Source organism: Saccopteryx bilineata, chromosome 3, assembly GCF_036850765.1.
Source record: "Saccopteryx bilineata isolate mSacBil1 chromosome 3, mSacBil1_pri_phased_curated, whole genome shotgun sequence".
NCBI classification, from domain to species: Eukaryota; Metazoa; Chordata; class Mammalia; order Chiroptera; family Emballonuridae; genus Saccopteryx; species Saccopteryx bilineata.
Genome location: NC_089492.1, coordinates 924,601 through 947,500, shown reverse-complemented (window position 1 = coordinate 947,500; position 22,900 = coordinate 924,601). Strand labels below are relative to the sequence as shown.

Genomic DNA, 22,900 nt, shown 5'->3' with positions numbered 1-22,900 from the left:
CCAGGGAAGTCTGTGAGCAGGAGGCTCGCAGCTCCTAAAGATCAAGGGCAGGGACTTCCGGTGAAGGGCCCACCAGCGGGGCTCACAGCAGCCTGACATGGGGAACAGCCAGGACCAGCTAGAGGCCCAGGGACAGCCTGCAGGGGGACCTGTCACGTCAGGAACGAGAAAGGTGTACCCATGCTGTTGGGTGGTAACCCTCACGGCCTGCCCTGGGCCCCCTGCAGAGCCCCCAGAGGGCGCGCCCTCCTGTGTGTCCCCAGCTCCCTGGCTGGCACGCCCTCCTGTGTGTCCCCAGCTCCCTGGCTGTCCTGCTGACACTGACACTCCTGCTTGGGGGGGCAGGGGCGGGGTCCAGCGGCCTCCACGTTGGCCTCACCTCCTCGTAGGTCTCTTCCTCGGACTCCTGGGCGGCTGGCGTGGCTTCTGGCTGGCTCAACCCCTTGGCCTCCGCCGCCGGTTGCTCAGGCTCGCCCTGGGAGGCTGTGCTGGTGGACAGGGGCGAGTCCTCACTCAGGCCGGACTCGGCACTCAGCCTCTTCTCCTGTGGGGGTGGGGTTGTCAGTGGCCAGTCAGCCTGCAAGAGGCCCCTGGGCCCTCAGAAAACCCCTCAGGATGGATGATGCCCAGGGCCAAGGTGAAAGGCTGTGGGCTGATGTGACCCCGCCCCGCGCCTGCCCCGCGCCTGCCCTCGGGCACCTCCTCCGCGGGCAGAGGCGGCGCGGGCTCAGGTCGGCCGGCTTCCGTGCGCCGCTCCTCCACACCCCTCTTCATCACCTTCAGCTCGCTGGGGTGCGGCGTGGCCCGACGCTGCAGGCCCTGCAGGGGGCACAGGGGTGAGGGGTGGGCAGGGCAGGGTCAGGCGGGGGTGGAGAACAGGCCACCCCCCCCAGGGGCCCCACCCCCCCATACCCGCTTCTCGGCCACGTCCTCCTCGGCATCCTCATCACTCGTAGGGGCCCCCAGGAACTTGATGACGCTGACACGACTGAGCGGGGTGTCGCTCCAGCTCTCAGAGGGGCTGCTCCGCTGCCCCGGGTCCTCTGCGGGAAAGGGCGTCAGGCCCCAGCCCTGCCGGGGCCACACCCACCCCTGGGTCTCCCCGCCAGGCTGCACAACCTACCGAGGCCGGGCTGCTGGGGCAGCAGGTAGCAGGTGAGCACCTTCTCGCCGGTCTGGGCGTCGTCCTCCGTCTGGAACCGGAGCATGGGCTGCGCCTGGTTCTCAGCCAGCCAGAGGGCCTTGAGGTTGAGGTGGGTGAGCGCGAAGGGCAGACTCTGCAGCCTGGGGGCCCAGAGCACGTGAGCTCCGGAGGCCGTGGCACAGTCAGCTCGGGGGGCTGGGCAGGGCAGTGGGTGCTCACCGGTTTCCGGCCACATCCAGCACATGCAGCTCAGCTGTGTGGGCAAGTTCAGGTGGCAGGACAGCCAGGCGGTTGTCCCTCAAGGACAGGACACTAAGTGCCACACAGCCTCCGATCTCCGGTGGCAACACCTCCAGGCGGTTCCGGTCCACGTTGAGGTTGGTCAGCTTGGTCAGCTTTCCCAGGGAATGGGGCAAAGCCTGAGGGGGCGTGGAGTGGGGTGCAGGTAGAGGGACAGGTCAGTGGTCAGCAGGAGCCCACTGGGGATAAGGAGAAGGATGACAACCCTGAGGTCATCTCTAGCTGGTTCCGGTCTCCCCCCCCACCGGTCTCCAGTCCGAGCAAACACTGGCTACGGCACGACGGCCCCACCCGCGCTCCAGCTCAAAGCCCTCGCGTGCTTCCTGCCCCCACTGCTGCCTCTGGAGCCAGCGCCCCCAGGGCGGAGGCCCCGCGCTGTGCCTACCGTCAGCAGGTTCTCCGTGAGGATCAGCTCGGACAGGTTCTCACAGTCTCCGATGGCCTCCGTCACCTCGCACAGGCGGTTCTGGTCCACCTTCAGGATCGACAGCTGCTTCAGCTGACCTGGTGTTGGGGAAAACCGGGCTGAGTGGGTGGAGGCCGGATGCCCACTCAGTGGAGACAGCCTGCCCGGGTCCTGCCTCTCCAGACCCCTCCCGTGTCCTCCGGTGTGGTGTGGACATCCTCCCAGGAGCCTCCGGCTCTGCCCGCGTGCCCAGGGGGCTCGGTGTCCCCGCTCCTCAGGCACGGCCTGCCATCGCCCCATCCCAGCCTCAGCCCATCCTCCTCCTCAGGACACGTCCGGGCACCCCGCTGGTGCTGACCGATGCCGTCCGGAAGCCGCTGCAACAGGTTCTGGGACAGCAGCAGGTCTGTGAGCAGCGACAGCCCCCCCAGCTCGGTGGGCAGTGCCTCCAGCCGGTTCTCCGACACATCCAGGCAGACCAGGCGACGCAGGCTCCCAAGCTCCTGCGGGCGGGCACAGAGGGTCAGGGCAGGGCCGGCTGGGGAGAGATGGGGGTGGCCATATCCTCACTCACCGGAGGCAGTGCTGACAGCTGGTTCCGGTCCAGCCACAACTCCCGAAGGTTAGGCAGCGCCCCCAGGGTGTCAGGCTGCAAGAACCAGGGGAAGGAGGGGAGTGGCCTAAGCTCACCTGCCTGCTGGCCCGCCCCGCCCACAATGGCCCGCCCTCTCCGCACCAGCACTTCCAGATCATTGCCTCCCAGATCCAGCTGTTCCAGCTTGACCAGGAAAGACAGGGACCTGCATGGGAAACAAGTTTCCTTTCAGGCCCGTGGTCCAAGCGCCCAGGCCTGCAGCCCAGCCTCCGCGGGTGGGGCGCCGGGCACTCACGCGGGCAGGGACTTGAGCAAGTTCTCCCGCAGCTCCAGGGTCACCAGGTTGGCGAGGCTGAAAGGGAGACCGAGGTGTGGTGAGGGAGGTGAGGACAGCGCGGGCAGGGCTGAGCCACGTCCCCCACCCAAAAGAAGACTCACTTGCCCACGTCCCCAGGGAGTGCCTGCAAGGACACATCATTCAAAGCCAAGTGAGCCAAGCTGCGCAGCTGAGTGAAGCCCTCGGGGAGCCTGTAGCACAGGAGGGAGGACTTCCGATGTTTCCGCCGGGGCCATGGACCTCCCGCATGCCACTACCACCCTTCCATGGCGACCACTCACCGGGACAAGGGATTCCCACTGAAATCTGCAATCTCCAGGGCCTTGCAGAACTTGATGCTCTCTGGGATCTCGGGGATGTCTGTGATAGGAGTGGGAGTCACCTGAGGAGCCCACAGCCTCCAGGAGTTCAAAGCTCTTCTGGCCAACCCCATGCTCCACCCCACACCCGTCCTGAGCTCCACACCGTTCCGGGACACGTCCAGCTCCACCAGCTGCATGAAGTTGGCCACCTCAGGAGGTAGACGCTGGATCTCGTTGTCACTCAGGCCCAGCTTGCGCAAGTTGAGCAGCCGAAAGAAAGGCTGTGGGTAAGCAATGAGGTCAGGGGAGTGCGCTCTGCAGCAGGAGGCCCCTCAAGAGCAGACACGAGTTCCCAGGTCCTGGGTCCCCTGGGCCTCTGTCTGCTCCGGGCCACAGAGGAACCCTGGGTCCTGCCACATCACCCTGGACTGCAGCGGGGAGTGTGCACAGGGAATACGAGCGCACACATACCTTGCTACAGCACTGACTATTGACAGGGGGCCCTTCACTGCCACAGGACTTGCCTCACCTGTTCAAACTTTAGCAGAGAAGTCATCTCCTCCTGATCTAGCAAGTCTCTGTTTACTACCCGGTGTGTTCCCTCAGGATTCCACCTACCACCTCAATCACCTCTTCCCCCCACCCAGCAGGCGAATTCTCCGACGGCTTCTGCCACTGCACCCTAGCAACCAGCCAAGCCCAAGAATAACTTGACAATCAGCAAAAGAAGTAGCGAGAACAGGAGATGGCCACATACACACGGTGCTGCGTGCAGGGGGATCTGGACAAGACCGGAGGAACAGAACCCTGGCGTGTCAAAGTCCAGAACGGAGCCACACCCTCTGCGGCTCTCAGCCCCCAGGCACTGGCCCACTTAGCACCCTGTCTGCAAAAAGGAAATCCTTTTGTGTCTTGCTTCCTTTAGCCTCCTCTCCAGAAGGGCCTTACGAAAAGGAACGCGAGCTGATCCGAAGACACAACAGTAGGAAGTGGCCAGAAAGCCGACCTGTCAGGGACAAGCCCCTTAGCGAGGGGGCTGTCCTACCCGACCCCAGCGCCCAGGAGGAAAAGAGTCCCGGGAGAAGGCGGGGGCTCCCACCTCCAAAGTGGCTCGGCAAGTTAGTGCCTCCCCGCGGGCCGGGTTCACCTTCCATCGCCATCTCCCCCACGGGTCCACTTCCCCCGCGGCTTTCCCTCTGCGGCTCCTCCTCTAGGATCGGTGACCCTCCCGCCCGCAGGCCGGCACCTGGTGGCCAGCGCCGCCGGCGGGGGAGGAGGGGCGGCTGGCCGGCGGGAACCGGCCGGGCCGGCTGCAGGGGCCGCGCCCGGCCCAGGCCCACGGAGCGCTCGGGCGGGGCGGCGGCGGCTCACCTTGGGCAGCTCGCGCAGCTGGTTGGCGTCGAGCAGCAGCTCCTCCAGGCTGCGGCTGTAGCGGTAGATCTCCTCGGGCACGGCCTGCAGCGAGCAGTGCCTCTTGTCCACCGACTCCACGTGCCGGTTGCAGCGCCACAGCGGGATGCACTTGAGCATGGTGCGAGCGGGCGGGCGGGCGCGGGCTCCGGGGCGGACGGCGGCGGGGGGCGGGGCGCGGCCCGCATGGGCGCCCGCGGGGGGCAGAGAGGGGCGCGGGCGGCACGGCCGCAGCGACGCTGGGCTCGGCCCGCGGCGGCCCACGCGGGGGGTGGGGCGCGGCCCGGCCGGCGCTCAGACTCTCAGGGGACGGCGAAGGCGGCGGCAGTTCCACATCCCGCCCGGCCCGCCCCACCCGCTCGTCCACCGATCTGCCGCAGCCGGAACCGCCACCGCCGCCCGCCGGACTGCCCCGCCGACAACCGCCGGCCGCCGCGTAGCCCGCCGGGAAGCTGAGGCCCGCCCATCCCCGCTGGTACTGCAACCCCCACAAGGCCGTGCGGCGCTGACGCCTCCGAGGGCCCGTAGTCGTCCTGCGCACAGCCTGCCGGGAAGCTCAGATGCGGCCCTTGGCGCGAGGCACGGCGGGAGCTGAAGTCCGCCGAGGTCGGAGGTTCACCGCCTCCACTGCGTGCCAGCCAATCCTTTCTCCCGCCCCACCCGACCCCTCCACTGTGAGACCAGTGACCATGCGACCCAGCCCGGCCCCTCCTCTCATTTGGACTTCGGAGGATCTGGGTTAGCCTTCTCCTAGCAATCCCCCTGCAACCGACAGTGGGGACCCTGCACAGAAGGCGCACCTTCCCCTGACGCCTACCCCACCGTCTATTGCAGCCATCGGAGGACAGGAACCAAACCGGCCCGCTGAGCGCCCTTCCCCCTCCTCACTTCTCCGGCAGCCCAATGACTTGCCCTGCATGCACCAGCCAGCCCCCCAAGGTTGGGCCTAGGAGCCAATAAGCACAGGACCACCGCCACACAGGGCCTTCAGGGCCAGCAGCATCTGCACCTTTATGCGCACCAGGCGGCTGGGCTGAGACACTATAAAACCCAAAGGAAACAAGAGCAAGTGCAAGTCCAGGGAATGGGGCCAAGGTCACGCAGAGAGGTCACTGTTATCAAAACGCTCCTGGTCATACACTTCAGCCACAACCTTGCGGCCAGCGAACCAGCGCCCATTGAGGGCCTGGATGGCCTTGTGAGTCTCAGAAGCCATGGAAAACTCCACAAAGATCTTGACGATGATCTCTGCGTCCTCCTCCTCGCCCTGCTTCTCCTGGTAGATGATGACACGGTTGACAGCACCAAACTTGCCACACTCCTCGGTCACCTCCCCCTCCAGGTCGTCGTCAATGTCCTTGGGGTCCACCATGTTGCGCAGAACCATCACTGTGGACTGTTGTAGGGGAGGGGTGACAGCTGAGCGCTGTGGCTGCTGGACTGCCCGCCCCACGCCCCCACGCCCACCCACACAGCCCAGCACCCACCTCCTGCTTGCGCAGCAGCTTCTGCATGACCATATGGCGCGCACTGCTGCCCGAGATGCTCATGTGCTCCTGCTCACTCAGCATCTCTGGCCGCTCCGACTCGGCAAACAGCTCCTCCTCCTCCTTCTCCTTCTTGGGCTCCAGGAGGCCCAGCGTTGGGGGGCTAGAGAGGATGGGGTTCACCACTCCCACGGAGGGGATGGTGACTGGAATGGGAGGCCGGGCCGGGGTCACACCTGCAAGAAACCCACCAAGTCCAGCAGTCACTCCCCTCACCTCCATCCTTCTCAGGAAGAAACACTGCACCACTCAACCATGGCTGGCCTGCCCTGGGTGCAGAGGGCTACACCTGGAGTTTTGGGGCCAGGAAGCCAAGGGCAGTTGGAGGCCGTGAGCCCGAAGGAGAGGGGCAGGGGAAGGCGTAAGCCCTGACCCACCCAGGCTCACCTGTGATGACTCCTGGGGCTTGGGCAGCCATGACAGCCTGGGGCAAAGCCCCTAGAGGTTGGGCCAGCGTCAGTGCAGGGGACACCAATCCAGGTGTGGCAAGGGTACCCAGCACTGCTGCCCCGGCCACTGCTTCCTGCAACCCAAAAGGCCACCACACTCAGTCTCCAGTCTGGCTGCCTCTCCTTAATACCACCCAGAGAGCCAGTAGTCCCCAAAACACTGGGGGCCCATTGCCCAGGACTGAACCCACACAACTGCACCAGCCCTCACCTGAGCTGTAATCTTGGCTGTGGCTGCAGCTGCAGCCACAGCAGCAGCCGGCGGGAGGCCTCCAGGTGTGGCAGGTGTAAGCAGGGGCATGGGGGGTGTGACAGCCTTGCCCACCCGCAAATACTGGCCACCCAGGTCAAAGAGGTTCATGGAAGACACGGCATCCTGAGACGACTGGGCCTTCTCATACTCTGCAGGGCAGGAGCAGCAGTGAGGGCCAGCCACAGTGCGGGGTGGGCCCTGGCCCTGCCTCAGCCGCCCCAAGCTCACCAATAAAGCCATAGCCCTTGTGCTTGCCGGTCGTGGGGTCCCGGGCCAGCGTGCAAGATTTGATCTTGCCAAAGGCCTCAAACACACTCTTGATGTCATCGTCTGAGAGGTCCTGGTGCACAGAAGCCACGTAGATCCGGTTGAAGGCACGTGCCTCCTCAGCCAGCTGGTCTATGATGGGCTGGGCTTGTCCAATGTTGCTGGGCCTGCCCACCTGGGGGAGAGACAGGGGACCAAGAACCCTCAGTCAGCCCAGGCTCAGAACCTTCAGACTTCTAAAGTGTGACTGCACCTTCTGGTTACTGGACAGAACACGCCCTGCACCAGCCCCAACACCCACCTCTCAGTCCCTCACCTTAATGTTCCGGCCGCCCAGCATCACCGAGTTCATCTGCTCCAAAGCCAGCTGCGCGGCTTCTGGGACCTCATACTCCACAAAGGCAAAGCCCTGGACATGGGATATACCGTTAGGCCCGGATAGCTAAGGATGGGGGCTGGGGTGCGGCAGAACAAAGCTCACCTTGTGTTTCATGGTGACGGAGTCCCACGACATGTCAATGCTCTTGATGGGCCCAAAGGGGGCAAAGGCCTGGCGAATGGTGTCCTCGCCCAGCTCATAGTAGATGGAGCCCACGTAGACCCTGCACATGATGGCCAGTGCCCGCTGCCGCTGAGCTGCCATCTGGAGCAGGACACAAGGGGAGAGAGTTCCCCTGGCTTGTGATGGGGCGGCAGGAGGCTCAGCAGCCCACTCCCCTCCTGGCCCACCCGCTCAGCACCCCTGTGTACGGGCTCTCCACGCAGCAGCATGGCGCAGGCTCAGCCCCTACAGACAGGGTGGTGAGGGTCAGCAGGACCCTACCCCCAGGAAGGAAGACCAGGCCCCAAGGCAGGACACGGACGCACCCTGGCCCACTCAGGTTCTGGGCAGACCAGCAGCAAAAGCTGGCAGGTGGTCAGGAGGCAGGGCTGCATGTCCTCCCACCCAGCCCACCCCTCCGGTCTGGAGGCCAGGAGTCCTGGGCTGGGAGATCCTCCCAGGGTCCTGACCAAGCGTTCCGACAGAAGAGGGAAGGGGGTGCCATCCAAGCTGGAGGGACCCACTGGTGTGGAGGCAAGAAGGGGACAGAAGACAGGGCAGCTGCCGCCCAGAAGAGACCCCGGGGAGGGGGTCAGGAGCCCAGAAGGGGGCTTCCTGCAGAGAGAGTGAAGAACAGCTGCTTGTGAAGGGCCAACTCAGCTGGGGGCTCAGTGATCTGCAAGACCCCCACGCCTTGAATCCCTCGCAGGGCTGCCTGGAGCCACATCCACAACCCAGAGGACCTGGCCTCCTGTAGCCTCAGGAGGTGAGGGCAGGCCCAGCAGGCCCAGCAGACCCAGGCCAGATACTGCCTCTGTACTGGGGTGAGCATGGCCATTGTGCTTAGCGACCTCCCCATGCCTTCAGAGGGGTTCCCGTCCCTGCACCTCACACACAACGTGCCAGGTAGGGAAATGCCCAGAGCCACACAGGCCCAGTGCAGATAAAGATGATGGGGCCCTGGCTCTAGCTCTTCCACTAATAGGGGATCCCCTCACCCTTACCAAGTTCCCCACAACCAGAGGCCAATTTCCTTCTTTATATTAGCTTAGTATAGGCCAGGCTTCCCCTCCCTCAAAGAGGGGCCTTAAAAAAAGGTCCATAACTCTCCCCCAAAGTAGGAATTACCCCAAAATGGGACTCCCTCCTCAAACTGGGCTCCTGATAAACAGGCCAGGCCTCAGCTCCCTTTTGAGACCAAGGACCCCAAAGGTAGAATCATGTCCCCTCTCACAATGGGCACCTGAGGCATGAAACCATCTGCCCCTCAGGTCAGAGTTCCCCAAAATAGAAGCAAGTCTCCTCTTCAGCTGGAGTTCCCCAACAGCAAGTGGGTCAAGAGCCCTCTGTGTGCTATCTTCCCGCAGACAGACTGCCCAGAGAGAACACTGGGTCTGTCTGGCCTTTAAGGACAGGACCTCAGCCCTCTTGTGGGAACAGAACATCCAGGAATAGCCCCCAGAGAAAGGGCCATGTTCCCAGAGGGGTCCCTGGCCTCCTCAGCCTGCCTCTGGGGGATGGAGGGGTGTCTCCTTCCCAGACTCCTCTGCTCATGGCAGCCAAGGCCATGGCCGGCACCTCCTCCCTGGCTTGCTTTGGCCATGGCTACTCCCTGCTCCCTGGCTGCACGGCCTCTGCCCTTTGCTCACAGCCAGGGCCAAGGCCCAAATTGTTGCCCTTCCCTCTCTCGCTCGCTCGGGCCCCCCCAGACACCCACCCGGTTTGTCCATCCTCCCTCCAGGGTCAGAGAAGGCCACGCATTAGGACCCTCCTCTCCTCAGGGCCTGACCCCCGCCCAGGAGCCCGGGCAGCCTGGAGACTGGCGGAGCTGGAGGCCTGGCGGAGCCCCGTGTGTGCAGGCGGCACGGGTACAGGTGGGCCTGGCGTGGGCAGCTACCCTCCTGGCCGGCTGCCCTCCGCAGTTACCTGGCCCTCAGAGCAGATGGAGGCCTCCCCGGGGCGGTCCCGGGTGGGTGCCCGCCCACACCACTGGCCCCGCCGCGCCTGGCGCTCTGCTGCGCTCGTCCGAGCTGGCGGGCAGGGCCGGCTCGGGGAGCAAGGTCCCCAGCACGCGGCTGCACTGCCCCCCTCTAGCCCTGACTAAGGACATGAGCCCCGGAAGAAGTGAGCATTTCTATTGACCGATTGCAAAGGTGAGAGAGGATCTCCAAAGCCCATTGTCACTGCTGCCATCTGAAAGACAGTAAAGACAGAGTTCAGTCTGTTGGAGCCGAGCAGTCTCCCGCTCTTGTCACACCTCACGCAGACAGCGGCAAGGCCCGGAGTCCCCGCCCTGCCAAGAGGCCCGCCTGCCTTCCCACAGGGCCAGCCAGTGGTGGCTGCCGGCACCTGCCCAGGGGGGCCTCGGAGCCCCAGGTGCCCTGCCCCTCAGCCTGGCGGGCCGGGGCAGAAGGAAGGGAGAGGGGAGCGAGAGGAGGAGGGGCACGCACGAGCACGGGGAACAGCCGGGGCGTCACCTGGCAGCATGAATGTCTGGGACTGGGCAGGGGGTGGGGGCTCAAGGCCCAGGCACCTGTCTGCCTCGCCTGGCCTCACCACTGCTTCCGGTCACAGGTCTAACACAGGGCCTATGGAGGCACCCCAGCCTGCCCTCTCAGGCCGGAGCCCCAGCCCAGCTGGTCTGGACTCAGTGCAGGGCTGGGAGCTGGACCACTCCCAAGGCCGGGGACAGGGAGAAGCACCCTCCGTGCTGCACCGTCACCGTGCAGCTGGGGAAACGGGCGCAGGGGCGACCGGAGGCCACAGTCTGGAGTCAGAGAAGAGGAACTGGCTCAGGGAGTGGGCAGGGCTACAGAGGAGGGGTGGGCGGGCCAGGGGTGCTCAACAGGCAGGTGAGGCTGGGCCCCTCGTGGCCCGGGGAGAACCCAGGCGTCCCAAGAAGTAGTCCTTGATAACTGAGCACCACAAGACCTGGTGGGGACGGCCGCAGGCGCAGGAGAGGAAGAGAAGGAAGAGGAGGTGGGGAGGGTGCGGGGAGGGTGCGGAGGGCGGGCGGGCGGCTCACCTGCAGGTTGGTGAGCTGCTGCTGCTGGTGGGCGATGGTCTGCTTCACCAGCACGCTCTTAATGCTCTGCTCCATGGCGTACTTCTTGGCCTGCGAGAGAAGGTGGTGAGGAGCACTGGGGGGGCCCCGGCTGTGGGGGACACGGGCCTTCTTCCACCCAAAGGGCTCCCCATGCCCACAGTGCCCTGGGAGGTACACTCTCACCTTCTGGAGGGCCTCCTGCTGCTCGGGCGTCAGGGGAGGCAGCCCCAGCTTTGCGGCCGTGCTTTGCCCATTCTCCATCTTGATGGGGTCCGTCCCCTAATGGTGAGGAGCAGGGAAAGGCAACCAGCTCAAGACCTCCCTCACGTGGGTCCAGGAAGCCCACCCTTCCTGTCTCCCCCAACAACTGCACACGGCCTCCAGCCCATCCCAAGGGACAGACAGACTCGCCTGCACGGTCTAGACAGGGGTCTCCCCCAGGACCCACAGTCGGGGTCCACACTGAGGCAGGCAAGTCCCTTGAGGGCCCTGGGCCAACCTGCAGCAGCTATAGGGCAAAGACCACAACGGCCTCCTCAGGAGCCACCAAGACAGGTGGCCAGCAGTAGAGGGTACCCGGTCCTTGTGGCTAACTTGACCCCAGAACCTCTGTCCCATGCCAAGCAAAAATGTGGCCCTGCAGACCTCCGAGACAAGGACAGGGGTCAAGGCTCTGGATGGTCCAGGGCTCCTCACTCTAGCTGCCACCTTGTTGTGGCCCCAGGTCAGACCCAGCTTCCCTCCTGGGAAGGGCCCCTGACCCCCGCGCTGTGCTCCTCGCCACTGCGTGTCTCGCACACTGCCCAGAGGCCATGGAGATGCTTTCTAGGCCACACAGCCCCAAAGAGGCTAGCCCCTCTGCCCAACGCCTCCCTGGCTGTGGTTAGCCTCCTGGGAGAAGCCAGGGGCAGACCAGCCACGGGGGAACAGAAGGAAGAGACATCCACCAGCACCCCTGCCAGGTGAGGACCTGGAGATGCTCTGGGAGGGGAAGTCCCAGCCCACTGCAGACCAGAGCAGATGCCACTAGATTTACATTCCTGTCAAAATCACTTCCAAGCTGTTTGCAGGGGGAAGGACACAGCTATGCAAGCAGAAGCACGGCCACCAGACCGGAGAGTGTGCGGGTGCCCGGGTGCTAGAGCACACCTGCCTGTCCTGTCCACCAGCACAGGGGCCTGGTCTGCAGCCCTCAGCATGCAGCCTTGGCAGGGACAGAAGAAAGGCAGGTTCCCAGAACAGGAGTGGCGATCAAGGACAGAGGTACAAAGGAGTCAGGAAGGCGTCGGCTGACCCAAAGCCCAAGAACCACCATCCCAACCAGCACATGGTGAAAGGGCAAGAGGCCCCTTCCCTGGCAACCCAGTCTGGCCCCTGGAGGCCTGTCCTCTCCACCCCCAGCTGGCCCCAGGACCAGTTTTCCTTGGTGGGAGAGAGGCTCTGAAAGCCAGGGACTGCATGCTAGAGCAGGCTGTCACCATGGTCATCAATGCCAACCCCCTTGAGTCTCTTAGAAACTTTTCAATCTCCTCTTTGTCTGGGTAAACAAAAGGCCCTTCTCCCACGACCAATGGCTGGCTACACAGCCCGCCAGAGCCAGGGAGAGCTGGTTCAAGAGATTCCCTCGCCCCCTTGCCCACCAGCGGCAGCCCCCATAACTTCCCAGAATCCAGGCTGCATACAAACCTCAGCCCTTCCCTGAATCTGCCAGGGGTACCCAGAGGAGGGCCCAGCCCCAAACAGCCCCCAAGAACCGCCCTCCCACTTGCTGAGGTCCTGCTAGAACCCTCTGGAGGCAGGTGCCGCCATGGCGAAGCACAAAGAGCCCTGTTTCCCATCAACAACAGGCGCACCCGCCTCCCACAGGACACTGCCCAGGGCCAGGAGCAGGCACCGGAGCAGGGCAAGATCTGCCACCCTAAAGCCCAGTCTGCCTAGGCCTGTGCTCTGACCTGCATGCTGTTCTGCTTTGTGGTTTTAGTTGAATTAGATCTGAAATGAAAACCAGTGCTGGCTCTTCACAACACCCTGCACGTTCTGGACCGGCACCCCAGCCCTTCTGCACGACCCCCATGGTTCAGAGCTCGCCCGGCTGAGTTTCAGGCCGCACTGACCACCGTCACCCTCTGCCTGGCCTCTGGAGACACACAGAGCTGCGACCCACCACACAAGCAGGGTGGATGCTACGGGGAGAGGCAGGGACACAAAAGCTGGGCCAAGCCTCCGGCTGCGTGCAAAGGGACAGGACAGGTGCCTCTGCCCGAGAGGCAGAGAAGAGTGCCTAGGGCTCCTCCCCCCCAGCCCCCAGCCAGTTCTCTCTGGGCCCAGGGACCCGCGGGCGGGCGGCGGGCAGGCGGCCCGAGGGCGAGGATGCTTAAGGTCAGTACCTGTGGCGGTTTCCATTTGTCTCCCGCTGCCACCACTGCCGCCGCCGGCTCGGACCCCCCTCCTTGCTGGCCATTGACCTGCTGTAGGCAGGAAGGAGATGTTGTCACAGGCAGTCACAAGAGCCACCCACCCAGGCCCTCTCGTCTTCCCTAGCTCAGGTCTGAGCTCCCCACTGTTGAGCAAGGGGGGCCGGGCAGGCAAAGGACGGGATCAGCTCTGGCCTGGCACCGGGTTCTTCCTGACGCAACCCCACCCCGTGCTGCGCACTCCTCCAGCACACCTGCACGGGGTCCTGGCACATGGGGCTGGCCGGGCAGAAAGCACAGCAGAATGTGCGGGGCAGCCCTCAGCTGGCAGCAAATCCCCAGGAGGAGCCGGGGGAAAAGTGTTAGAGAACCAGTGAAAAGCAGGGCAGTCTCCTGGGTTTGGAGTGGCTCTGACTCACGGCGGAGGTCCACAGGTCCGCTCCTGTCCCGCCAGCAGAAGAAGGGCGCCTCTCTGGCACCCAGCACACACACCTAGGCTGGCCTCTAACTCAGCCTCAGTTCCAATGCCTTCCACAGGCTCTAACCAAGCCTAGGGCCCAGGCCCCTCCTGAGGATGCCTCTGAGGAGGGCTACCCTCTGAACGGCAGGGCTACCCAGGTGTTCCGCACTTGCAAGAGCTCCCCCGGCCAACTGTCCAGGGCTGTCTAACTCCAAAGAGGGCAGCTGAGAGCTGGGTCACACCCATAACCCACACCCAGAGGGTCATGGAGCACTGCCATGCAGAGTAATGGAAGGAGCAGCTCCTCACATGGCTTAGCAGAGTGGCAGGGCAAAGACAGGCCAAGGTCAGGAGGCAGGCAAAATCACAAGCATGGGGGCCTTGGTGGAAGGGGCCTTGGTGGAAGGGGCCTTGGTGGAAGGGCCCTGAGACCTACTCCCCTTCTCTGAGGCTGCACAGCAGGAGCCAAGAGCAGAATGCACCCACCCAGCTCCCACCTCAAGGACGAGACCCACAGATACCTAGGAACACAGGGACAGCCATGCCCACCTTTGGGAACCCTGTGCAGACAATGCCAGAGGCTGAAATGACTCAGCCAGAGGGTATCTAAGACACTCCAGAGTCAAAGAAGAGACAGCAACGCAAGCCTAGTTGCACCATGGCCAGTGGGCACTGACTCTGTGGCCAACCTAGCTCTGTACCTTGCCTGAAGCCGCTCTGAACTTGACTCCACTGCTGCTCAGAAATGGTACCCTAGAGTCAAAGAAGAGGGGAGCCCCTTTGACAAAGGCCCACCCAGCGAGTGCACGGCAGCTGGTCATGGGGTCAGCTGGACCTTGCCCCAAGCCTCCCTGGCAGCCCGCAGAGTATACCCAGAGCAGAGGCTGCCTCTCGGGACCCACAGCACGAGCGCACTTCGGGTCTGCGGAAGCAACCCAACCTGAGGACACATTTATAAGTAACTTCCTGCTCTCCCAAATCAGTGTAACGGCCAACACAGGAACCATGGGAGGCGGAGAGCAGAAGGGCCTCAGAAGAGCCTTCCTGGGGCCACCTATGCTGTCCACCTGAAACTAACATAAAATTATGCTGAGTGTGAACTGTGATTGAAATATGAAATTTAAGCCCTGGCTGAGTAACTCAGTTGGTTAGAGCATCGTTCTGATATGCCGAGGTTGAAATTTGATCCCCATTTAGGGCACATACAAGTATCAACCAATAAATGTGTAAATAAGTGAAACAATAAATAAATGTCTTCCTCTTCCCCCCTCTCTAAAATCAATACATTAAAAAAAAATTTTTTTTAATTAATTTAGCCTGACTGGGCCCTGGCTGGTTAGCTCAGTGGTAGAGCAACGGCCTGGTGTATGGATGACCTGGGTTCAATTCCCTGTCAGGGCGCACAGCAGAAGCACCCATCTGCTTTTCCACCCCTCCCCCTCTTGCTTCTCCCTCTCCCCCTCCCCCTCCCCCTCCTCTCCCCTCTCCCTCTCCCTCTCTCTCTTCTCCCCCGGCCATGGCTCTATTTGAGTGCGTTGGCCCCAGGTGCTGAGGATGGCTCCAGAGTCTGCCTCAGGCACTAAAAAGAGCTCAAGTGCTGAGCAACAGAGCAATGCCCCAGATGGGCAGAGAATCACCCCCTAGCGGGCTTGGCAGGTGGATCTCAGTGGGGGCGCATACAGGAGTCTGTCTCTGCCTCCCTTCCTCTCAAATCAGAAGAAAATTTAAAAGAAAGAAAAAAATGTTAGCCTGACTGGTGGTGGCACAGTGGACAGAGCGTCAACCTGGGATGCTGAGGTCTCAGGTTCGAAGCCCTAAGGTTACTGGCTTGAGTCCAATATTGCTGGCTTGAGCAAGGGGTCACTGGCTCCTCTGGAACCTCCCCACCATCAAGGCACATATGAGAAGCAATCAATAAACAACTAAAGTGATGCTACTACGAGGTGATATGTTTCTTTATCTCCTCCCTTCCTGTCTCTAAAAAATATAAGTAAATAAAAACTTCAAAATGTGAAGAAAAAAAAACAAATCATGCTTATACCAGAACAAATATATTTTTAGTAATCACCAATTAATGAACGTAGTCCTGATAAACATACTTTAACAAATAATGTATAAATTATTTCATTGCTGCATAGGTATGCTAAAACTGTATGTTTTACAAATAAACTGAGTGTTGATAAAAAAAACCCAAAAAAACTGAAAGAAGACCTCCAGAAGTGAGACCACCAGGGACTCTACCAGGACATCCCACCCAATCCAGGGCAGAGACCGAAAGCATGAAAGAGACGGCCTTTAACATCACTGCTAGTCACAGGCCATCATCCTCTAGCAAGGAAAGTGGAGAGTGGAGAGCTCTGCGGTCACAGCCCCCCCCCCCCCCCCAGGCAGCAGGGCCTCCAGGAGTGAGAAGCCCCTGGGGAAGGAAGGCAGAACAGTCCCGGGACTCTGGGACCCAAACTCCAGCCCTGCCCCTGGTCAACAGCCCAGGTTTGGGTTATTTCCACTAGAAAACCAGGCAAGTCAAGTAATTACTTAACACCTCCAGGACTCGGCTCTGAATCCATCAGGCCTGTATCCTGGGGCTGCGTGAGGATTCAGTGACTCACTCTGTGTGAGTGCAAGTGCTGAAGGGACTCCGTATCTGTAAAGCCTAGTGTCAAAGCTGAGAGCACTGCGGCCTTCCAGCTGTCCAGCCCCTCACAGGTGCCAACCTGGGCACTGCAGAGGCAGCAAGGACAGACGGGGGCATGCTAACTGGCACCACAGAGCACAGACGGGGGCATGCTAACTGGCACCACAGAGCACACCTGCAGCAAAGAAATGAGCACAGAGAAGAAAACCAAGCACAGGGTGGAGAGGGCCAATGAGGCACACTAGGCCCCTGCAGCTGGGGAAGGGCGCTCTGTGTGTAACCCGCAGGCTGAGTACAGGAGAAAACCACCTGCCTACGGGCAGAGGAGAGGGTCCTAGTGCCCCAGAAAGACAGGACCCAAGCGGGAATGCCCCGGGTGGTCAGAAGGAAAAATAGGAGCAGTGAATCAGAGACACATTGCACCCAGAAGACCATACCCCGGTTGCGAAGGGGCTGTGGCCTGCTTTTGCAGCCACCAGGTAGGTAGAAGGCACTTCTAAGCAAGAGGAGGCTCTTCTGCATCTTCCTGTACTCTGCCCTCATGAGATCACTGTCAGCCAAGTTCAGTGCCAATCCATAATGTCTCCCACAAGCACCGAAGCCACAGCTCGGGACAGCAACCAGAGTGGCTCAGTCTGCACAGACCACAAGATGGAGAGCAGGACAGAGGGAAACAAGCAACCCTTCTAGACACCTGTCCCTTTAAAAGGTTAGAAGAGGAATGTGTCAGACCACAGGCTGGAACTCACTCCGGGAGTCTGGGACGGTAAGCCTGGGCCTTTATTGTTTACACATACCTATTAACATATCGATAAATATATGCTAATTCTTAAAAGGATCTGGTTGAGCAACAAACACTCCTATCAAGAACCCCAGCTTAGACAATTAAAACGTATGGCTCATGCCCATCTCTACCCTGACACCCCCTGTCTGGAACTGTGCCAGTCACAGCTAAGCTGAGACTCAATTCACAGCTCAGTACCCGTTGAGCATAGGGTGCTGCTGGCTCCAGCCTCTAGCGCTCACCAAGGTTGGGGCTTAGTGGTTACACTGCTCCGTGGATGGTTTGGGAGACAGGAATCCACTCTCACTGGTCCTCCCGTGCCCTCCTACTCAGGAGTCTTGGTCCTTGTCTCTTGGCCTCCCTCTCCTTCACCATCCAATTCTGACTGCTGCTTAGGACAATCACCAAGTCCTCAAGCCTAACCTCTTCTAACTTCCCTTTCACGAAGATCATTTGCTCCTGTGGCTTCGACAGGAAGCAGGACACCTTAAAAAAGAGGACAGCGAAGTTAGCTGGGGACCTCTTTCCCCCTGGGTACCAGTTTCTGCGTCCATGAGGCAAAGAGGTCCAGCTTCCTCACTGGGTGTCAAGCCCCCAGCTCAGGACCTGGCGGGGGGGGGGCAGCCTAAGTCCACTTCCTGACCCCTCCAATATCTCCCCTAGCCGCCCAGCCTCCAGCCACCTGCAAAACATGCCTTCTCAAACAGACCTCTCACCACATCACTCTGGGTGTAGGTGGTGGGTGGGGGTGGGAGGTAAATAAAGAGATGCAGTGTCACTGCGATGAGTCCAGGAGGAGAGTCCAATACATAGACAAACGGGGGGGGGTCAAGGGAAACTTCAGCAGAGGCGCTGGGCCCTCACTCCACGTGGCCGAGGGGGGGGGAGAGAGAGAGAGAGAGAGAGAGAGTGAGAGGGAGAGAGAAAGAAAGAGAAAGAGGTGAGCAGGGCGGCGAGAGGTCCCTGCCGCCAGGCACCCACACCACCCTGAGCACGACTCCCCTGGGCACCCGGGATAAGGCAGGCTGCGTGGAACCAGTCTCTGGTGCCCATCAGACCCCGAACAGGGCTCGCACAGCGCCTGGGGACACAGTCATGACGGGAGAGGCACGTCCGTCCCTTCCTGAGCGGGGGGGAGGGGATGACAGGACAGAGTCCCAATGAGTTGGTCCCCACTTCCCCGCAGAGCATCCGCGGGAAGCAGATTTCCCCACTGTGGATGCAAGCAGCCCAGCCCCAGCCACCCTCCCCACGGGCACGGGGCATGATGCCGCCCCGCACGCCCAGCAGTCCCCCGGCGCACAGGTGGGAGGAGGAACGCGTGATGCGGCCCCGCACGCCCGGCAGCCCCCCGGCGCACAGGCGGGAGGAGGAACGCCGCCCCTCCTTCCCCGGAGCCGCGCCTGCCAGTCGGGGCGCGCCCCGGGGACCGAGGGGGACTACGGCAGCCTGGCTCCTCCCCGAGGCGGCGGCGGCGCGCTGCCCCGGCCCCACGACGCGCCCCGGGCCCCCGGCCGGAAGCAGTGGCCCGCAGGCCGGAAGCAGCGGCCCCGACCCAGTCCCCGCCCCCCCGCCTTGCGCGACCGGGGGCCGCGGGGACCCGTGAGCGACCCCCGCGTCCCCGCGGGGTGGGGGTGAGATGCTTCGGTGCCCTGGCCGGGCGGACAACGGGCTCCCGCCAGCTGGGCGGCGCGCTGCGGTCACGGGGAGCTCACTTACGAGAGCTATGGTCGCCGTCGCCATCTTGCGTCCGTCGTGGCCGCCGCGCGCGCGCGCCACACGCTGCTGCTGCCTCCGCGGTCTCGCGCGAGGTCGGTGAAGGCGGAGGCCTTCGTAGAGGCAAAAAAAAAAGCGGAGCTATCGCGATAAAGAGCCCTTTTCGCCTGGGACGTGGAAAGATAAAGGAACGCGCCTCTGGGGCGGGACGACGGAAGGGGCGGGGCTAGGGCGGGACGCGTGATTCGCCGGCGCGCGCCGCCGTAGGCGTCTTACGTCCAATCGGTGCTCGCTGTTCTATTTCTCTGCCTCTTTTACAGAAAAACGTGGGTGCCGTACCTCCACTCTCCCCCTGCTCCCCCTAGAGCAGGACGGGCAGGATGGCTGAGACCCCCTTCTGGGCTGAAGGAGCCCCATCCGCCCCAACAGTCGAGAGAGGCGACAAAATCGCCCTATTTCAGAGTCAGATCTCGAGATGTTATCTCTGCATCCTAACATCTCAGAAGTCAGGATGAGCCTACCAATGGAGTGTGTCCTCACTTAATGGGCAACGTTTTCTCTTTTCTAGAAACGCATAAAACAGTGGTGCCTCTTAAAGCGATGACCAGCGAGGCTCAAGTGACATAGAGTCAGAAGAAATGCAACCCACTGGAAAGGCACGCGCACCTCGAGTCCCTTAGTTCCTCAACGAATTCTTAAAGGCTCAAAGCGTCCCTCCCTGGCGTGGAGCTGCGCTAAACTTGTGCGACTTGCACTGCTCAGTACCATAGACCCTAACTCTGAAGAAAAACCACAGCTGTAAGCTCGGGCCCTGAGGTTGTCAGCCCAGCAACTTCAGCCGACCTGACGCCCAACGAAGTGTCTTCCCCAGCTGGGCAGTTTTCTTCTCAACCCTGAGGGTTTAAAATGAAATACAGGCAGGCTAGTTAAACACGGCAGAATGTTTTCATCTTTCTTTCCCCTAAAATGATGGGGAAAGGATTCTATAAAGGCAAAAACCTATGAAGACAAGGAGGTCGAATATTATGGAGCTGGAGGAAGGTGGACAGGGGAGCAGTTTTAGCAGACTGCACTTATGTCCAAGGGATCACGTGTGAAAGTGGCAGTTGGTTAAAGGGGGAGACCCCAGACCTCTATCCCAGCAGTGGCAGAGAGGTGAGCTCTAGCCAGAGGAGCTCTAGGGGCTGGCCACTGGGGCATGTCCTGCTGTGAAAGTAGGGAAGTGAGTGAGACTCCTGCCCAGCCTGTGTCACCAGGATTCTCAGAGAGGAGAGTTCCTCTTCAGCAGCTCCCAGCTCAAAAAACTGACATTTGGGGGTGGAGGTGGGGTGCTCAGGAGATTGGCCTGGCTAGATCCCTGGTATCAGCTCACCAGTCAACAAGCCCCTCCACCCCGCTAAGACCATCTTACTCTTTTTTTATTTTATTTTTTAAGTGAGAGGGGCCGCACACTTAAGAGGGGAGATAGTGATACAGACTCCTACATGTGCCCTGACATCTGAAATCTTCAAGGATCCAGCAACCCCTTTCTGGGGCTGATGCTTGAACCAACTGGGCTATCCTCAGTGCCTGAGGCCAACACTTGGACCAGTTGAGCTATCCTCAGTGCCAGGAGCTGATGCTCAAACCAATCGAGTTACTGGCTATGAGAGGGGAAGAGAGAAAGAAGGGGGAGAGTGAAGGGAAGAGAAGCAGATGGTCACTTTTCATGTGTGCCCTGACTGGGGTTCAAACCTGGGATGTCTGCATGCTGGGCTGACGCTCTACCCACTGATGCAACTGGCCAGAGCACCATCTTACTCTTTTTTTTTTTTTTTTCTGAAGCTGGAAACGGGGAGAGACAGTCAGACAGACTCCCGCATGCGCCCGACCGGGATCCACCCGGCACGCCCACCAGGGGTGACGCTCTGCCCACCAGGGGGCGATGCTCTGCCCCTCCGGGGAGTCACTCTGCCGCGACCAGAGCCACTCTAGCGCCTGGGGCAGAGGCCAAGGAGCCATCCCCAGCGCCCGGGCCATCCTTGCTCCAATGGAGCCTTGGCTGCGGGAGGGGAAGAGAGAGACAGAGAGGAAGGAGGGGGTGGGGGTGGAGAAGCAAATGGGCGCTTCCCCTATGTGCCCTGGCCGGGAATCGAACCCGGGTCCCCCGCACGTCAGGCCGATGCTGTACCGCTGAGCCAACCGGCCAGGGCCTACCATCTTACTCTTAAATGCAACTGGGCAGCCCTGGCCGGTTGGCTCAGCGGTAGAGCGTCGGCCTAGCGTGCGGAGGACCCGGGTTCGATTCCCAGCCAGGGCACACAGGAGAAGCGCCCATTTGCTTCTCCACCCCTCCGCCGCGCTTTCCTCTCTGTCTCTCTCTTCCCCTCCCGCAGCCGAGGCTCCATTGGAGCAAAGATGGCCCGGGCGCTGGGGATGGCTCCTTGGCCTCTGCCCCAGGCGCTAGAGTGGCTCTGGTCTCAATATAGCGACACCCAGGATGGGCAGAGCATCGCCCCCTGGAGGGCAGAGCGTTGCCCCATGGTGGGCGTGCCGGGTGGATCCCGGTCGGGCGCATGCGGGAGTCTGTCTGACTGTCTTTCCCTGTTTCCAGCTTCAGAAAAATGCAAAAAAAAAAAAAAAAAAATGCAACTGGGCAGCCCAGGATCAACAACACCTGAGGAAGAGGGAAAAGACAAAGGAAAAGGGACTCAAAAGGAACAGAGACAATAAAACAAGAAGAAAAAGAAAAGCTAAAATTATATCCTCAGAGATATTGGAGAGGGTGTTGCATCCAAAAACAAGAACAAGAAGCTATAAAGAAAAAAAAAAGCCATAAAGAAAACATTCAGCAAATTACAAAGAGAGCTTACAAAAGAAAAATATGAGAGGAAAATGAACAATAGAGACAGCAGGAAAGATAAAGCTGAAACCTTCAAGCACATATAACAGCAAAACCAGGCAGCTAGCAAATAGAGAATGTTATCGTTCTGCTGCTGGTCAGTACTCAAGTACTTAGACCTGGTTTAGCACCTGAGGCTACCATAATTGGGATGGATGAAGGGGTGGGTGACTCGGATTCACTTGCCCCTACCATGGGTTGGGGGACCACAAGCACCCGCACTCTGGTAGCAGCTTTCCATGTGAAATTCGTATGTAATGTGGCATTCAGAGTGCTGTGTCTGAGCACTGTTCTCCTTACATGCCTTGATTCGTGTGATCCTTGCAGCCCCTGGAGTGGGTACTATTACTGTCCTCATTTTCACAGATGAGGAAGTGGAGGCACAGACCAACATCAGTGTGCAGCAGGGAGAAGCAGAACTGCTCCAGAGCCTGGACCCTTAACCACCATGTATTACACCTCTCAAAAGAAAAGCCCAACATTTAAATGACAGGAGCTCCAGAAACGAAGGAGAGGGGAGAAACCCACAAAAAAAACAAATAAAGAAAATTATATAGAACTGAAGGATGGGGATCTCTGGACAATCAATGAAAGAGGGTCTGCATCAAGACATGTGGTTGAGCCTGACCTGTGGTGGCGCAGTGGATAAAGCGTCGACCTGGAAATGCTGAGGTCGCCAGTTCGAAACCCTGGGCTTGCCTGGTCAAGGCACATATGGGAGTTGATGCTTCCAGCTCCTACCCCCTTCTCTCTCTCTGTCTCTCCTCTCTCTCTCTCTGTCTCTCCCTCTCCTCTCTAAAATGAATAAATAAATAAAAATTAAAATAAAAGACATGTGGTTGAGAATTTCCAAAGCAGCGGGGTGAGAAGATGGAGAGAGAGAGAGAGAATAGACAGAGGGTCAAACCCCAGAAAGGCACACAGTTCTTGGGACTAGAATATGATACCTTCCATGTCTTAGAATGAAATGATTCTTCACTTAGCCAAACACAGGTACCTGGTCACACCGATGAGCAGAGGTGAGAGTACTATTAGAACAAACAGGCAGACTCAATTTTCCATGCATCCCCTCCCAGAAAACATGGAATACGTTCTTCCTCAAACAGGCAAGCAAGGTACCAAGACCAGAGGAGCTCCGGGGTGCTGGCGAGAGGGTAGCCGTGCCGACAGCCGGGCCAGCTGGACTCAGTGGCCCAGGAACAAGCATCTTGGGGCGGAAAGCGGGCATGGTGGGGGCTCTAAGAGAAGAGGAAGTGGAGCAGTCATTTACGCAACAAACCCCGAATACTGAGAGAAGGTTTACCCTCCTGCAGGAGCATGTCCGGATGAATTGAGACATGAATAGAAAATAAGTAAACCCGAAAGAAAGGGCAATTGTTAACTCCAGGGAAAACAAAAGATCGATGTAAGAAA

General features: G+C 60.4%; 2 protein-coding genes across 8 annotated transcripts in view; both read right to left on the bottom strand.

Moving 5' to 3' along the window:
* The window catches only part of SCRIB (scribble planar cell polarity protein), a 23,488-nt gene extending 18,533 nt beyond the window's left edge, over window positions 1-4,955 (bottom strand). The window contains exons 1-14 of the mRNA XM_066265524.1: window positions 4,456-4,955; window positions 3,248-3,365; window positions 3,064-3,142; window positions 2,884-2,973; window positions 2,741-2,797; window positions 2,587-2,650; window positions 2,425-2,499; window positions 2,209-2,353; window positions 1,830-1,948; window positions 1,364-1,563; window positions 1,124-1,284; window positions 913-1,043; window positions 700-819; window positions 380-544 (exon numbers count right to left, since the gene is read on the bottom strand). Coding sequence (XP_066121621.1) covers window positions 380-544; window positions 700-819; window positions 913-1,043; window positions 1,124-1,284; window positions 1,364-1,563; window positions 1,830-1,948; window positions 2,209-2,353; window positions 2,425-2,499; window positions 2,587-2,650; window positions 2,741-2,797; window positions 2,884-2,973; window positions 3,064-3,142; window positions 3,248-3,365; window positions 4,456-4,614 — 1,683 coding nt within the window. The 5' untranslated portion in view covers window positions 4,615-4,955. The remainder of the gene's footprint in view (window positions 1-379; window positions 545-699; window positions 820-912; window positions 1,044-1,123; window positions 1,285-1,363; window positions 1,564-1,829; window positions 1,949-2,208; window positions 2,354-2,424; window positions 2,500-2,586; window positions 2,651-2,740; window positions 2,798-2,883; window positions 2,974-3,063; window positions 3,143-3,247; window positions 3,366-4,455) is intronic.
* A 525-nt stretch (window positions 4,956-5,480) lies between these two features.
* Window positions 5,481-18,818, bottom strand: PUF60 (poly(U) binding splicing factor 60). 7 transcript variants are annotated; one of them, XM_066265487.1, is made up of 12 exons: window positions 18,610-18,818; window positions 12,985-13,065; window positions 10,781-10,876; window positions 10,577-10,666; window positions 9,694-9,744; window positions 7,492-7,653; window positions 7,327-7,419; window positions 6,972-7,185; window positions 6,702-6,892; window positions 6,429-6,564; window positions 5,982-6,217; window positions 5,481-5,890 (listed from the first exon to the last, which is right to left on the bottom strand). In XM_066265487.1, exons 1-12 carry the CDS (start codon window positions 18,631-18,633, stop codon window positions 5,591-5,593), a joined length of 1,674 nt encoding a protein of 557 aa, XP_066121584.1. In that variant the 5' UTR covers window positions 18,634-18,818; the 3' UTR covers window positions 5,481-5,590. The 7 variants fall into 7 exon arrangements, with proteins under 7 accessions (XP_066121584.1, XP_066121585.1, XP_066121583.1 ...); XM_066265488.1 differs by having other exon boundaries at window positions 12,985-13,062; XM_066265486.1 differs by lacking the exon at window positions 18,610-18,818 and adding an exon at window positions 14,173-14,188.
* Window positions 18,819-22,900: the final 4,082 nt, after the last annotated feature.